The 16,255-nt window shown below is 34.8% G+C and overlaps 5 protein-coding genes across 5 annotated transcripts; 2 read left to right on the forward strand and 3 right to left on the reverse strand.

Moving 5' to 3' along the window:
• Positions 1-218: 218 nt before the first annotated feature.
• F08G12.11 (Laminin N-terminal domain-containing protein) lies at positions 219-2,406 on the reverse strand (the record flags this gene model as incomplete). Its single annotated transcript, NM_001029368.3, has 4 exons — positions 219-413; positions 1,950-2,062; positions 2,121-2,186; positions 2,367-2,406. The coding sequence occupies 4 exons, from the start codon at positions 2,404-2,406 to the stop codon at positions 219-221; spliced, it is 414 nt and encodes a 137-aa protein (NP_001024539.1).
• A 1,477-nt stretch (positions 2,407-3,883) lies between these two features.
• nlp-57 (Neuropeptide-Like Protein) lies at positions 3,884-4,889 on the forward strand. The gene is made up of 3 exons (NM_077491.7): positions 3,884-4,211; positions 4,263-4,339; positions 4,672-4,889. The coding sequence occupies exons 1-3, from the start codon at positions 4,196-4,198 to the stop codon at positions 4,777-4,779; spliced, it is 201 nt and encodes a 66-aa protein (NP_509892.2). The 5' UTR covers positions 3,884-4,195; the 3' UTR covers positions 4,780-4,889.
• Positions 4,890-5,111: 222 nt separating this feature from the next.
• Positions 5,112-7,912, forward strand: hizr-1 (High zinc activated nuclear receptor protein). Its single transcript, NM_077492.7, has 13 exons — positions 5,112-5,295; positions 5,343-5,428; positions 5,806-5,871; positions 5,920-5,966; positions 6,018-6,138; positions 6,189-6,277; positions 6,327-6,446; positions 6,631-6,715; positions 6,848-6,956; positions 7,001-7,116; positions 7,171-7,262; positions 7,324-7,389; positions 7,697-7,912. The coding sequence occupies exons 1-13, from the start codon at positions 5,201-5,203 to the stop codon at positions 7,844-7,846; spliced, it is 1,242 nt and encodes a 413-aa protein (NP_509893.3). The 5' UTR covers positions 5,112-5,200; the 3' UTR covers positions 7,847-7,912.
• asm-2 (Sphingomyelin phosphodiesterase 2) lies at positions 7,913-11,085 on the reverse strand (the record flags this gene model as incomplete). The annotated part of the gene is made up of 11 exons (NM_077493.8): positions 7,913-8,115; positions 8,164-8,351; positions 8,404-8,682; positions 8,765-8,852; positions 8,894-8,974; positions 9,165-9,281; positions 9,342-9,511; positions 9,569-9,675; positions 9,726-10,126; positions 10,739-10,878; positions 10,927-11,085. The coding sequence occupies 11 exons, from the start codon at positions 11,083-11,085 to the stop codon at positions 7,989-7,991; spliced, it is 1,857 nt and encodes a 618-aa protein (NP_509894.2). The 3' UTR covers positions 7,913-7,988.
• Positions 11,086-11,143: 58 nt separating this feature from the next.
• glam-5 (Nucleotide-diphospho-sugar transferase domain-containing protein) lies at positions 11,144-13,761 on the reverse strand. Its single transcript, NM_077494.7, has 8 exons — positions 13,453-13,761; positions 13,262-13,391; positions 13,113-13,222; positions 12,629-12,839; positions 12,431-12,584; positions 12,284-12,383; positions 12,156-12,239; positions 11,144-11,530 (listed from the first exon to the last, which is right to left on the reverse strand). The coding sequence occupies exons 1-8, from the start codon at positions 13,582-13,584 to the stop codon at positions 11,351-11,353; spliced, it is 1,101 nt and encodes a 366-aa protein (NP_509895.3). The 5' UTR covers positions 13,585-13,761; the 3' UTR covers positions 11,144-11,350.
• Positions 13,762-16,255: the final 2,494 nt, after the last annotated feature.

The raw sequence follows: 16,255 nt of genomic DNA on the forward strand, positions 1-16,255 counted from the left end.
TTGTTTTAGATACCAAAAAACCTTGATTATAAAACATACGTTTTGCGACAAAATGTTGAATCTGCAAAGATTCCAACAATTAGTTGCTGTCGATGCATGAGTTGTTCTTATTGTTACGGTGTTTATTTCAGATATCGAAGTTGCAACTCCAGGTTTTAAGTAAGCTGATGAAGCTGCAATAATCTCAAATACTTAAATACATATATCTCATTCAATATTCAACCAAATTCTAATTTTCCGCAAAGTCCATTTGGTTTTCTCAATGTTTGGAACTGTATTGCTGGTTCCATTGTTGTCGTTACAATAACAGGTGCGTGAGTGTTGGCCGGAGGTTCAACCATTAACATAGGAGTGTCATCGGGTGCCACGTATGTTTTGAGCCCAAACATTGCTTCCAAAGGAACAGTACGTTTCTGTAATAATGTTTCGGGAATAGACAAGTTTAGTTGTAATGTAGTAGAACTCAAATGAAAAAATCTTGAACAAAACTGATATGTATATACAGTGCGCCCAACTTCTATAGCGCCCCCCCCCCCCTATTTTTTCTCATTTCACCACCTTCTGACATTTTTTACAAAAAACTGCTAATGCCATTCGATTCCAAATGTCGAAAAACCCCCTGTCCAAAATTTTCATCAAAAAATTCAATAGACTGAGGAGACTAGGTCAAAAAGTCTCTAAAACGACCGCCCAACTTCTATAGCGCCCCCTCGAATTTTTGATTTTTTCTAATAAAATCCCCTTTTTTTGGCTTTTTCTAAGAACAACTTATTCATGACTTAAGTTCAAACTGATCCAGACATCTTGCAAATCAATTTTCAAAAGAAATTTATCCGTGGAAATTCGTAGGATCTCTAAAATTGTCCTGAAACGCCTAATTTTATTTTAGAGGGCGCTGCGCGGCGCCCAATACTTGAATCAGCACAAGAATCAACTAAGATGATCTACAACATCTATTTCATCGGTCTGAAATTTTTTTAAAGATTTGCAACTCTTATTTTTATTATACTACTAGTACGAGATAGCACTACTGGCCTTCGCGCATTCACCATCCTCTAGATATCAAAAAACACAACAGATTTTATTAATTTAGATAAAGTTCAATATTTCGTAGGACCTCCATTCTTGGCGATGACCTCAAAGATTCGATTAGGCATCGAATTGACCAGATTTTTCATCTCTGTAGCTGATATGGCGTTCCATGAATCCTCAATTCCGACTTTAAGAGCAGCAACATTCGGATATTGTTTTCCATTAGCGTACACGAGTCTCACGATTGAAGCCCACATATTTTCGATCGGATTGAGGTCCGGTGAACAAGCTGGCCATTTTTTTGATGAAAATTTTGGACAGGGGGTTTTTCGACATTTGGAATCGAATGGCATTAGCAGTTTTTTGTAAAAAATGTCAGAAGGTGGTGAAATGAGAAAAAATAGGGGGGGGGGGGGGGGGGGGCGCTATAGAAGTTGGGCGCACTGTATATCACTGCGTATTCTATTTTAGTTCACAACTTTTAAAGTGCTTCGGATCTTGTTAATAATGCACCCATTTCTGACGACAAAATACTATAACAATTAATCAACAATGCACAGATTAGTTGTAGCTTGTTGGTGTTTTTTTTTTCAATTTATCATGCTAAAGGAGAAAAATAGTTTGAATAGTTCATTTACTAAATGAAGGCTTCCAAATTAATTTTTTTTCGAGACAGAATCTTTCAAAATATCCACTTTTAAATCATTTTGAAAACTTCAAAATGCTCAATTTCTTGCAATAATTTAACGACCATGTAACAATTTATAGACTATATCTAACCGACCCCGTCCCGGAACAGAATAATTTGAAAAATATTTGTTCCGACTCAAAATTTAATCATATTTTTGTTTTTGTACGTTTTGAATTGATGATTACAAATTTTCGCAATATTTTGTTATTTTCTCAAAGCTACATACGGGTCTTGTTTGATTTTTGCAGCAGTGACAATCGTATTCAAAATTGACACTTCTTCGTTGAACACACGCACATTCCTCCATCAGATACCCTTCACAGCTTTTTGTGTTGATTCCTGGATGAATATTATCAAATATGTGACGTGTGCTAAGAAATTTTAAAAAAAATCTAACCAGGATTGTCAACAGTCAAAGTGCAGTTCTCCTCTTGAACACAACGATTTTCTGCTTGAGAAGCTCCTGAAAATATCATTATTTTCCTTTACAAATGGAATAAGAAATTTGATTATCTTTTTTGTCTGTTTAGAATTGGTTTCCTTTTTTTCACCTAGTTCAATGTACACTTTCTAAATAAGATAAATTTAAGGCGTGGGTGAGCAAATTTTATTGTGAGAGAAAATGTTTCAAAGTGGTTCTTACCTAAAACAAGGAACAAAAAGAAGCATTTATTTTTGTTCATGGTTCAAAAAATGAATATACAAAAGTTTAGAAGTTTTAATAACAGTTTGTCATGAGATATACACACTATAAACACTGTATTTTCACTGCGTCTATCGGTAATCCCAGTTGACAATGTTTCAACCTTTGGCCGGGTCTGCAGTGTGAATTTCTAGTTTCACAGTGAAGCGTAACCACCCATGTTATAAAAGTCATTATCCAGTTGAAATTTTACACTCTTTTGTTATGTTTATACAGGATGAATATGAATGTGTCAAGAACACGTGTGCTAGTTATTTCCAATTTTGCAGCTGCTGCATCAGTGACTTTGCTTAACTTATAGGAGAGCGATGATCATTAGATTTTTATATGAATAAGAAACCAGCAACTTCTGCAACACTAAGTGACGTGATGGTATGGAAACTTTCATTGCTAAGATCACGAAAAAGCAGCAGACCATCATCATAAGGGTTTGAACATGCTTTAAATTTCTTGAAAAGTGAGGTTAAATCAGTTTCTACTACTTTTTGAGTCCAACTAATTTTTTCAAAACTTTTAAAAGAGTTTTACTATGTTATTTCGTCATTTTACCATCATATAAATAAATTTGAACAATTTTCCTGTGGACAGTGCTTCACATTAAAAACCGTACAGATGGCTTTGAAATGCGGGGTCATAATATAAAAAAACCAACATTCTTCTTAAAGTGCAAAAATTTACAAAAAACAAAAATTATTTTTCAAATCAATGTACCTATTTCAAAACAACATAAAAAGTAAATCAGGGTGAGCAAAGTGAGCACAGTGAAAATATATTTTCAAAAGTTCAAGACCTAGGTCAGCCACTTCATCAAGAACCCTGATCTTCTTTACTACTAGCTCATCAACCCACAATTTTAGATGTTCCTCTAAAAATACTTCTTGACACATTGAAAGTTTTGCTCAATGATCTCTATTTCGGCTCATTTATATATTGAATTTTACATGTTCTATTTCAGAATTCCCCATCTTCTTACCCATCGGATGCAAAAGTGTTGGGTACAAATGTACATTGCAAAAACTTTTGATTTATTTATATAACGTGCATAGTATATAACACTATCTCATTAGGATGAGAATCTCGGACTTGAAAACCGACCTTTTCTCTGACCGGAGCATAAAGCGTGGGTACACTCTTCAGAGTTCGTTTTCTGTTCAGATGTCAATTTAATTATGAAATCATTGCCAAGCAAATGACGAGAGTCTATCTATGTAAACCAGCTAAAATTTTTCATAGTAGGGGTTAGAATGCACCAGTAAAAAGTACTACGATTCTTTGAAAAATAAAACGTATCAATAAACTTGTAAAACGAAAAATATATTTTTAAAGCGAAGAATGCAAAAGTCCAATTCTGAACACGTTGTACGGATTCCATCACCGTATAAACTTTTTCATTCTCAAATCATCTGAACAACAAGATTATAAATAGACTAATTCGTAACATGAGTTACGAATTTCCGAGATTTCAAAGATTTCATTTCTTCCTCCCACCACAAATTTGTATTTTAGGTTTGGTCAAGGTCTTCCAAGTATGGAAACCATAGTGTTTGAAAAATGTCAACTTCAATCAACCGACACATAAGCACACCAAGCCACGCCTTGTCTAATCCACGGTCACCAGGGGGAGGGGCTACGAAGGAAGAAGAAGCGGGCGCGTCCCTTGGGATTCTCAGGCGGCCGAGAGCCTATATATATTATTCACTTTTCGATTTAGAAAATTCATTTTACTTCTCTCGTTCTCAATTTTTGAGTGTGTGAGTTCAAACGTCAAGATGCGCTTCATACTCGGTAAGTCACTTTCTCATCTGATATAATTTAAATCTAGTTTTTAAACTTCAGGACTTCTTATCGCGATTGTTGCTTTTGTTGCAAGCTCCCCAATCCACGGAATCTGGAACAATCTACCAGCTCCTCCAGTAAGTCAAAAAAAAAAAATTTTATAGAAACAAAAGAATACGTTTTGTATTTTTTAATTTTTGACCTCTTCAAAAAATTCATCTCCCACTTTTGAAGTTTCCCGCATTCATAGGTTATATTTGAATAGATGCTTGCAGAGTAAGAAATACTCTAGAGAAACTCACATCATGTGACCTTTAACTCGAGTGTTTTCATTCTGCTTTATTTAATATAAGAAAAACAAAAAAAAGTATGGTTTATCAGAAATATTATCCATTCCCAGCAGCCCAAATTGCACAAAAACAAGTTAACTCCCGTGTTGTGTTCAATGAATATAGTTTTCCGTTTTCAGCAAAAACGTGTCTATGGATTCTACAACTACTTACCAAAAGAGGAAGATGACCGTGACAAGAGAAACACCATATTGCTCCTGACCCCAAACGAGGACTACGTCGAATAAATCAACTGGAAAATTGGACTGCTTGACATAATTCCATCTTAATTATCATAATACACTTTTGATGAATCTGTGAATGAATTGACTTTTTTTTAAAAAAGAAACAACGCATTTAGCTTGACACTGTTATCAACCGGAGAAACGGGAGAAAAGAGGAGCAGAACCTTTGTGATAACACACTTTCTAGTCTCTAGTTTCTGCTCACAGAGGTTACATGGGTTACATGTTTATTGATTCCTAATAAAACGAGTTTTTTTGTTTTTGGAGCAATATAACGTCATTCAAAATTTTTATTATGAAAATAAGTTAGTATTTTTATCACTTTTTTTTTTCAGATAAAGTTGTGTTTATGACAAGCCTAGATCCCGTGGTTTCCACATTTCCCGATGGGATACTCCGACCGATTCCACAATTTCCAAGTGATATGCAAAAAGTTATGAATGATCCTGAAGATCTAGGAAATTGTAAGATATGCTTACAACGAGCAGATGGAATTCATTTTGCGGTTTCATCGTGCAGGTACCAAAGCTCATATCAGTACTTCGTACGATGCTGAAACATTTCAGAGCATGTGCCGCGTTTTTTCGACGAACTGTCATTTTGAAGCTTAATTATACATGCAAGGAGAAAGGCAATTGTACAGTTGAGAAATGTTAGTTTTCTTAACTTTGAAATCTTTTAGTAAACTTTTGATAAGTTCATGATAATATTTAAACCACCCTCGCAACAACACCGGAAGTAGTTTGTGTGCGTGGGGAATTGAAAAGCAAGTCATATGAAATCCGTACCAATCCAATTAGAGCTGCATGTGTTTCGGATCAAAAAATTAATAAAAGATGAAATTGTTTCTAAATTTTTGGTCTTCAAAAATCAACTACGTGCGACCTCCAAGGTCCATCCGGAATATTCAATGAGGCAGAGATGAGAAGTGGAGAATCTTCCGTACACAATATAAAAATAATAGGGAAAAAAATGACGTTAACTGACATATGCCTGTCAACTTCTGTCAACCATATATCCAAAATTCAGCGCTCCGCAATTTGTGCCGTAGCTGTAGATACACGCGATGCATCAACGAAGGAATGAAAATAGAATGTGAGTTTTGAACTGTAAGATTTTCTGCTTTAAAATGTATTTTTACAGTAGTACAGTTGCAGAGGGATTCTATTGGAAGGAAGAAAAGCGGGGCCGTAAGATTTTTCTACTACGATAAATGTCCTTAAGTATTTTTTGTTTTCTAGAGCATTTCTATTGACCCTTTGTTCACTCCGAACGTAGCATCATCTCTCAGTGCTATTTTTAAAAATGAAAAAGAAGACGTGTTGTCAACTTCCTGCACCATTCTTTCGCAAATGACGAGCGGTGAGCATATCTACTGGTTTACTTTCTGCTTATTGTAGCATGGTTTGTAGGCTATGCAATGTTTTTGAATATTCGAAGATCCACGAATACACTGGTGCAGAGTTCTGTTATAACGCCCACCTTCAAGATGCCCAAAATAGTAAATGCTGAGATTTTAATTGTTTGAAAACTATAGAAAACATTTTCAGGAATTGCATGCATCGCGGTTTGATTCTGCGAAACAAGTTTGCAAAGCAGAAGCTCATTTGGTGACGGATATTGTGAACTCCTACTTTTCACCTTTCAATTCTCTCAAATTCGAAGATAAGGTTTCTGATTTTTGCTGTATTAACAGTATTTTTTCTAGGAACATATGTCGATCATGAAAATCTCATTAGAATGTTAATTGGTATTTTTAGAATCTTTAAAAAAAAACTGATGTTGAATGATGTTCTGGAACACTTTCAAATATATTTGCTAAAATTCATATGTAAAAATTGAGATTTCATTCAGGTTGCACTGTTCAAAAACTTTTTTTGTTACTTCTCGCATACCGACCGAGCATATCAATCTTTTAAACAATTTGAAAGCGATAATCGTGAGTTTATCTTTCACGTAATCAGATACCCATTTGAACGATCAATCTTAAGTAAGCTAGATCTCACGAAAAACTTTTCTCGTAAAAAGTACTAATATTCTTAGACAGTTGCTTCAAATTATTTTTTTTCAGTCAATGATAAGATACTTATGCCTGATGGTGGATTTATCAAACGAACGGAACTTGGAAGATTCTATGAGAATGCAGAGGGTGTACATACTTCAGCAGAAGATGCTGCAAAGTAGGGCGAAAACATCAAAAGGATCGGCTTATCACTATTTTCAGAATCTTCCAGCCAGCTCTTAATTATATTTTGGATGTCATTGTCGACTATATGCGACGTATTCACATTATTGAGACGGAATATCTTGCTCTTTTGGGTTTTTGTTTATGGGATGACGGTGAGCTGCGAATACTGCGTACTTGTTGTGTATTACATTTGTCGTACATTTCAGCAGTTCCTGGATTATCCAAAGAAGCAAAATCCCTGGCAGTGCAAACGCAGTCTAAATTGCTTGCAGAGTTGCAAAATTTCTATTCTTCACAAGTAAGACGGATTAGTTAAAATTTGAAAACGATCCTTCAAATCATTGAACATTTATTTTCAGAACAAAGACGCGGTTGAGATCACCCAACGAGTTGGAGTATTGTTGTTATTGGTTCCAAAACTTACAGTAGGTACAAGGAAACAAAACTCGTATAGCAAAATCAAAATCGATTATTATTATTTGTTGCTTTGATTACGTTCTTATTGAGTTAAATCCGATCGTTAGCCTATTCAATTCATTTTTAGTTTCATACGTAATCAGAATATGTCTGTCACCCAAATTGAATTTGACAAATTTATTTTATAATTATGGTGAAATGTTTGCACCCACATTTCGCGCATTCGGAAATAGAAGAGACAAAACACAAAAATTTCACTAAAATTGGAAAACAAAACCTGATGAACATAAAGTTTTCTGACTTTAACATTTTTAGAAATGCGTGATTATGCTCCGCGAAAATTCAGTTCTTGCTGAACTCTTCAATTACTACGAAGCAGATGTATGTTGTAAGAATTTCAAAGAAGATGCTTCAGTTGATCTGGATTGTACGTCTCAGTGCATTGTTCATACGAAAAATGATTAATTACTCTTAAATTTCTTTTATTAAAGATAACATCACATGTCTTCGAATAAAGTGAACTTTTAAATTGTACTGAAAATCATATTTTATTTCAATGAAAAAATCACAATTAATGAAAATACATCTGAGAAAGTCAAAAGTGAAACTATTTTGTTAAATGATCACAGAAACTCTCATCATAGCTTCTTCCTTTTTTAATGTCACAGACAAACGTATATCTGCATTTGTAATCAGTATAGCATTCGTTGTTGTAGTGATTTCGGTAATAGAGCCTACAAATTTCAATTATTAGTGAAGAAACTTCATTCTACAAGTCGAACCTCACGTAATCCCTAAACAGTGTAGTGTTAGTCCAAAGTTTGTCACTCAAATCGGACCACGATTGAGGTGAGAAATCAGCCATTTGATAGTGTTCTCTGGTGTCGTAAGAAAGCACCCATTCTGGTTCCTTGTTTTTCATATTGGCTTCAGTAACATTTGCAAAGTATGTTTTCGCATCCTTGACCGTCTGAAATTTCGAAAAACTTTAGAAAATGTTGCACGGCATATGGCTTCCGTACATATGTTGCCCCTTCGTAACCACCATCTATTTCATAAATCCTATAAGCTGGATTCAACCAGTCGTACGTGGTCAACGAGGGACTGATCCAATTGAAGTGGAATGGTCTTCGGTTTGGATCGTCCATATCATAATAAACCATGAATTGATCATAATGAGTGTGTCCATAAAACATTTGTGCAATGGTGTTCTCATAACGCTTCACAATCTCGAAGAAGTTCCATGACCATCCTTTCAAACAATAATTATCGCCCGGTGGAATATGAGAAATGATGTGAACCTACAAAGTGGAAAAAATAACCTTTGGCCAACACAATGCGTGAGAAATTAGTAAAGGAAACTTGAAATTCAAAACCACTCACGAGCTCTCCCTTATTTTCCGAATCCTGCAATTCTTCAATTAACCACTCCAATGTTGCATCGGGATCTACTTCATTTACATACAAATAGCTGAAGGAAAAATTTATTAATGTCGAGTTGAAATAACTTACAAATTGAACTCCGAGCAGTAAATAGTGTTGAGTGAAATCAGTTTGAGACCAGGTTTCGGGTACACTGCGTAACTGGCGCGACTGAAAATGTGAACGTGTTAGTTTAAGACATATCGATATATTGTTTTCACATAAATGAATAACTGCTACGAGTATCAGTGATTCATGTGCAATCATTCGAAAAAACAGCTCTTACAAAAACCGTCATGCTTGCGTATTTCAATTATTATTGCACTGAAAACGTATTTTAAATTATTTAAAATACACTCACTATTGAACAGTATCCAAAGCTTCCTGTGGAATCCAATGAGACCACATTTCAGACATAATCTTATACAACCACTGAGGACCTCTTGTATCATATTCAGGCATTGTATGTGGAGCCATCCTACAATAGTATAGTTTTCCAATTAGTCATTTCAATTTCGTAATTCTCGTTAGTACTCACGCATCTTGTGGAACTCCCTCGTGATTTCCGATGGAGACATATACGGGGACGCCAGGGAAATACTCTAGAAACACGTTAGTCATATTGTTCATATTTTCACGGGTCAGATCTTCCGTGTAATCCCATGAATCATGCGCCTCAAAGTCTCCGGTAATGATGATGTAATCAAGCTGAATAAGAATAGAGAATAGCTTTGTTTGTTTGTTACCGAATAAATAAATGCTTACGTCTTTGAATGTTTTGCTAATATGCTTCATTGCTGATTCAAATGTCTGATAAGGTAAGTCACACAAATAAGGCATTCCCCATGGACCTGCGGGAACATAGATTGGTTCTAAAATAAATTGAATGAAAATAATAAAATATAGAAAACGGATTCCCTACTATCTTTCAAATTTGTCGGGGCTCCTTGGCTATCTTGACTATAGTCGCGACAACACATTGCATATGTACCCAGGGCACTATCCAGTTGACAATAAGCTTCTGTGCCAACTACGTACTGATGATCTATATGAATGTCGGACAAATGAAGCACTTTAAATGTCGGTTTGTTGTCTGGAATTTTCGGCCAAGGTTTGATTGGAGGCTTTCCGCCAGGAATTGTGATGTTCCACATATGCGTCAAAGGTTTATCCGAGTGACCGCAGTTAGCAATAAAGGCTCCACAAATCTCTTCCGGTGTGAAAACAGATCTCTCAAGAACAAACACAACTTCATCTTTGAACGCATAGATAATGTTCTTGCAAACATGTGGTTGTTCAACATCGAAAAGATCGCAAAGGTTGCTGCAAAAGATAGTGGTTATGATTTTGTGAAAGACAACAAACAGGGAATTTATGTTGCGTCAACTGTGAAGAACTAGACTGTTTCAGGTAGGCAAGAGATAATATGAAATGTTGCTGACTTGGAGTGCTCCCAACTAGGAAGTGTATTGATAAGCGGGAAATTGACTAGCACATCGTGATTTTTTTAAACATATGTCATATATCAGAAAACTTACAATACGAACAATCAAATCACTTTAATTATTTAATTATCATACAAACTAAAGATCGACGCCACACTTAAAGATTTTTCTTACCATCTGATTAATTTATTATTACCATTTTTATTCTATTAGTGTGACTTTTCTATTAGACTTTCACTCCCTATATGTATTGAAATTGGAAAGGGCCTTAAAAAAGTAGTATCCATATTAATAAAAAATGAACGGTATATATTCTCAGTGGGAAGTATGTTTTTGTAGGTGTTAAATTGAGCATATGTCAATTTATGATTTGACGAAAAAACGATAACCGGTCACTGGGACACAATAAAGACATATTTTATGTGATACCTGTTCTTTGGATACAAATCCTACCAGCTTAACATAATTTTGGAAACTAAAGAACACCTACACAAGAAAAGCTGCAATCTCATTGTCCGTTGAATTCTGAGCTATCAAAGCTTGAACGCCATCAACTGCAAATGTGCAGAACAAACAGGACATTTTCCGATTTTCCGGTTCATTTATCGCCTTTTTAGCGTATCTAAGCATCTAAATTATTATTTTGATTACTTTTTGCAAAATATGATTTTTATTTACCTTATACTTTGGTGGTGGCACAGCAGCTTCATTTCCTCTAGCGTTGGTCCACTTTTCGTATTCGTGTTCATCAACAGGTTTCCTTAACACACCGCTTTCAACATTACTGACAAGAGCCAGAACAATGCCTATACCCAAAATAATGAGAGGCTGCTGCATCTAAACTTGTGATTTTAAAAATAATTTTAAAATTATCAATTAAACAAAAAGACATTAAAAAACAATTTTTTCATTTAGATTGGGAACGAAACTGAAACTGAAAATGATTATATTCATCAACAGTTCTAGCCGACCTAATCACCATGTGAATTTCGAGTCCTTATCAACCCGCCATTATCAAATTTTTTTCGTTTTTCCTGTACATTTCATATTTATCGATGGTAGAATTAAATTATTGACAGAGACCGTTTTAAGAATGAAGAGGTTACATAGAAAGCATACAATAATGAGCGTAGGGTAGAATAAAATGATTCATGACGGCAGCACCTATCCGGGTTGAGTAAAAGAAGTCGGCAATGTCCTGGTACATCTTAAATTGTTTGTGACTTGAAGAAGCGACTTTGTCCCACTGTGCAATTTTTGACTCCAAGATGTATCTTGTGTTCTGCAAACTTGCTCTATCAAAGTTTAATGTAAGAGCACAGGCAAACTAGTGTCTAGTTGATATGTACACGAATTTGATTAGCAACAGCTACAAAACCCTAAACTGTGCAAAAAGATGTGTTTGGATAACAAAATGAGAGTGATTTGATTTTTGACTTTTTGCGACTAGAGCCTTGTAACGTTTTGCAATGTCAACTATTGTAATATTTTTTTCAATGAAAAATAATATATGCTCCATAGAGCTCCAGAGAGCAAAAAAAAACAATCACGTGTTTTTAATTTTATAGAATCACTTCAAATCTACATATCAGTTGATTATTTAAAACACAAATCGTGTATAACACCTGGATGTTGTTCGATTCAAAATAATAACTAAAATCACAGTTAAATTTTACTTTTGACCTTGATTCAAAACGGTTCTCTAGTATTATCATCTTGTTGATCATTCTGATTTGATTTAACAACTGTCTCGGCAAAATCATTTTTTGGGGAACCCGTTTGAAATGACCATTGTTATCATGATTTTTCAATTTTGATTTGATGCAACAAGAAATCACAAAACAAAAATCTGATTTGTTATTTTTATTTTTGTCGCAATTTTCTTTTGGAGGGTCGGCTCAACTCACTGAAATTGATGTGGCGTTGCATGTAGATTCATTTTGATTGTTACTAGCATCATCATTGAGAAAATAAAAACCAATTTTCTTCATCTAAAATATTTTTCAATAGATGATACAACTTCAAGTCAGCAAACCTTTGCAAGTTTTCCACCCAACTTAGCCTCTCCGTCAAACTGTATAAATTTAGGTGGAACTCCAGAAGTCCCTTGCAACCATTGCCAGTTAGTTATCAGGCTGTAAATATGTATTGCTACGTGACAAATGAATATTTTTATTCGTACTCAAAGGATAATCTGCCACATTTTGCCAATCCGGAAACTTCGCAAAGCGAAGTCATGTAGGCGTTATCAGGAGCATACCACCAGGAAATGTCCTTTGCTAATTTGTTAAAGTAATTTTTAGAGCTTGATGTTGGCTTAGCATGATAATATCCTCCTAGAATGAAGTTATAAAAATGTTTTGAAAACATCGAGCTTTACCTGCAATCAGAGGACCTTTGTCAGAAGCCCTGTCAAAAAGAATGTCCACGTCTTCGTTTTCCATAAGATCGATGTGTAACAGATTGTCATTCCAAAATGTATCTTGTTGAATCATCCAAAACGGTTTATTATAATGAAGAATAGCACGAGCCAGGTTTGCACGGAAAAGATAGAAGAGCTGATAGTACCCGTCACCGTAGTTGAATGAGTCCTGAATATGAAATTTTACTGAAATGTGCTCCGGCTTTAAATTTAGGAACTTTCAGAGAAGTATACAGAATAAATTTTACTAGGGAGCCATGTAAAATTAAAAACGATTTCAAGAAATATATTTTGCTTAAAGCTACCGAAATTTGAAAAAAACAACTCTCTATCTCGATGCCATTCATTTTTAATAAATAAATAATAATTTCATTTTTTTTTAAATAATTCCTAGCTTTTTTAAAAAATATTTCTCAACCTAATTTAAAATTTCAAAACTTACCTTCAAACCAGGAACCACAATATTTACTTGATTGACATTTGGCCATGTTTTCTTCAATGCAGAAGAAGACTCTTCATCCAATGTAACAATATAAGAATTTTCATGAACACCTAAACTTTGAAATTAGCTTTGAAACTAAATATAATCACCTTTTAAGTGTTTAGTATTGCAAAGCCAATTATATGTCATGTTGAGTGCGTGTTTATTCAGGATTAGAACCAGGCCAGAACTATTCGGGCTCATTAGGGAAACTGCATGTTGTAGGGATGGATTATCAATCTGAAATTAAGTTCAAATGTTCTAAAGCTATAACAAACAATATAATTTTTGTTTCAATTACCAGTCTTTCAAATCCTACATCATTCCAATTCTGCCATACTATATGCATCGCCAGGCAAGCTATTACGATTTTTCGAAAAACGAGTAGCAGAAATCCAAATCCAAACAACTTCCAGTAAGATGGTCTCTTCATCGTTAGATACAGAAAAAATTAAGAAAAAAACTACTAGCTGACCAGTTGTCAGTAAACCTTGAAGACGGAATGTGTCTGCAAAAGAAACGGATATTTGACAGAGGCTGTGAATAACAGAAGACAGTTGGGTTGATGACGACGTCACAATTGAGACGAGAGAAGACTGTATTGTTCATTTTCGTCAAATGGAAAGGTTCGCGCATTTTCGATAATTGCTCACAGGTCACAAATAAGGGCGGATACACTTAATTACATCGTGACGAAGAAATTGAAAACATAAAGAATAAATTGAAACTGCTATATAGAAAATTCAAGTCTTTGGTCTCATCACAATAAACATGCTGAACTGTAAACGTCAGAATTGTTTCTCTTGGTTTTATTTTCCATAGATCGACAACTCATTTAAAACTGTTTTTATACATCACTTGATTCAGAAGAACGATCACTGGTCAATAACAATGACCAGAATGCCATTCTAGAAGGTCGTTTGATTGGTGATACAGTTGATGTCAAGATTCGGATATCAAACTATAAACTTATCATTGTAAAACTGAAAAATTATGATTTTCAGAACTGTCGATGTCTCTCTGCAAAAATATATATACAGATGTGAATGTTTTGCATACATGTGTGTTCTGTGTTGTAACCTAAATGTACATACATGTTTCCCTATAGATTGTATGTATGTTACTCTAATTAGCATGGATTAAATTTGAGGAAACAACACTGAAATATAGTTTCCATAACAGAAAAGAAAAATTCATTACAGTCACAATTTTCACAAGACTATCAATTCAGGACTCAAAACTCAGAAGAGCTACAGAAAACTAATCAAGAATTCGTTTTGGAAATGTTTAGAAAGTAAACGTTTAATTTAACTAAAATGTTTTATTCCGTCAACCTGTTTTTGCTCTGGGTGGGAATCAGTTGTTTCTTAACTGGCACCGTATATTGCACACTTAAGAAAAAATATAAAAAAAACTGAAATATTATATAAAAATATCATTTTTTTTTCAATCTGCATCGTGTTCAATTCCTGAATAATCAGTAAATAGCAAGTATATGTATCGGTTTTTAATTGACATTTTAGTTTCTGTTCTTAAGCTGAACAAGTTGTTTTTAACGCATTGATTAAAATTTTGTCATGATCCGTAATAAAGTCCAACGCCATTTAAAAGGTTTCTGAAGAAATTGTTATTTTTTCTTCTTTTTTTTCAATTGATTTTCAATATGATGAGTACAAGTACGTGATGAATTATAACACTCTTATTACAAAATACAAGACTTTTTACTACTTCTCATTCTATCCGGCGCCTAATGGTACATCTAGATATGTGCCCTCCGGCGACTCACAGAATCCAGTAAACACAACTCTGACACTGACAATTCCTGTTTCGTTCGCAACACACGTCAGGATTGCTATTTCCGTTAAAGTAACAAATGTCACTTTTTCTTAGATTTCTTCCGTCTATTGATATAGATTTTAGTTTTACTATTAGCTCAACAATTTTTTTAGAAAAAAAAGTACTGAATTAAAAAAAAACCACAAAATTGAAAGTTCAAACTTTCGACTTATGCATTTCGTTATGCATTTTTGACACTTTTTTACCGGCGGGACAATGGAGTTTCACACTTTTGCGAGGAATGCATAACTTGAATAACTAACAAGGTTTCTAAAAACTTGGTTCGGAAAACGGAAATAAAGAAACTACTTTACAAGTCGCATTTTTGATAAATCTAGAACGCTCTATTGTGCTGTCTTGATATGTGTTTTTCCAAATTTAATGTACTTTGTAGGTTTATTCGTCTTTATTGTAATTTTAGAGCTACTTCCTGGGAAATGTCGTTGGGAAATGTCATCATTGCCTCTTCAGTAAATACACGTTCACCCATAGGTGTATAATTGAACTTATGTATATGTTTTTTCCTATTCGCAATTGTTACTTCCCGCTTTTTTCCATTTCTGGATATCTATTACGATGCCAAATTGGATCAGAGGGTCCCTGACACATACACAAACGTCCCGGTGTTGCTCTTTCTTTAAGTTCTTCTCCTATGCTTCTTCCTTTCCTATTCTCCACCATCTGGAGCGTAGTCACGTCGGGCATACAGCAATACTGACTGCGTGCTTAATTGAAACATCAAACAGATTCACATTTGATTTGCGCCCCATCTAAAAGAGATGCACACTAATCCAATTTTTTGTCTATATCGATGTCTTTCTACTGTGTGAAGGAGCAGTTTTGCGCTCCGTTTCGCGTAAAGGAAAAGGAAAAAGGGAGGCAGTGCTCAATACACGGCTACTATAAAAACAAGTGAAAGACTAAAGAGGCGGCACACAACAGTGTCGAAAAGGGGTTGAAAGAAGAAGGATGGGGGTGAAGAAGAAGAACAATTATTTTTGTGCTGACATGAGATTTTTGCGTATTGACTGACTTGACTATTTTCCGACAATATTTAACCTTGGGATATTTTGCGACATCTGGGTCTGCAGGCTCTGTGTCCGCTGGTCCATCTCATCCAATTCCATCAAATTCGCAGCTCTTCTTCCATTTTTCTCACTGAAACCATCATCCATCGTATGCACATTAAACTCCCCCGCGTGATTTCACTCAATCACTTTACTCACTCCATTTCAGCAAATCCATCTCATTTTGAAAAAGTGAAATGA

Source organism: Caenorhabditis elegans, chromosome X, assembly GCF_000002985.6.
Source record: "Caenorhabditis elegans chromosome X".
NCBI lineage: Eukaryota > Metazoa > Nematoda > Chromadorea > Rhabditida > Rhabditidae > Caenorhabditis > Caenorhabditis elegans.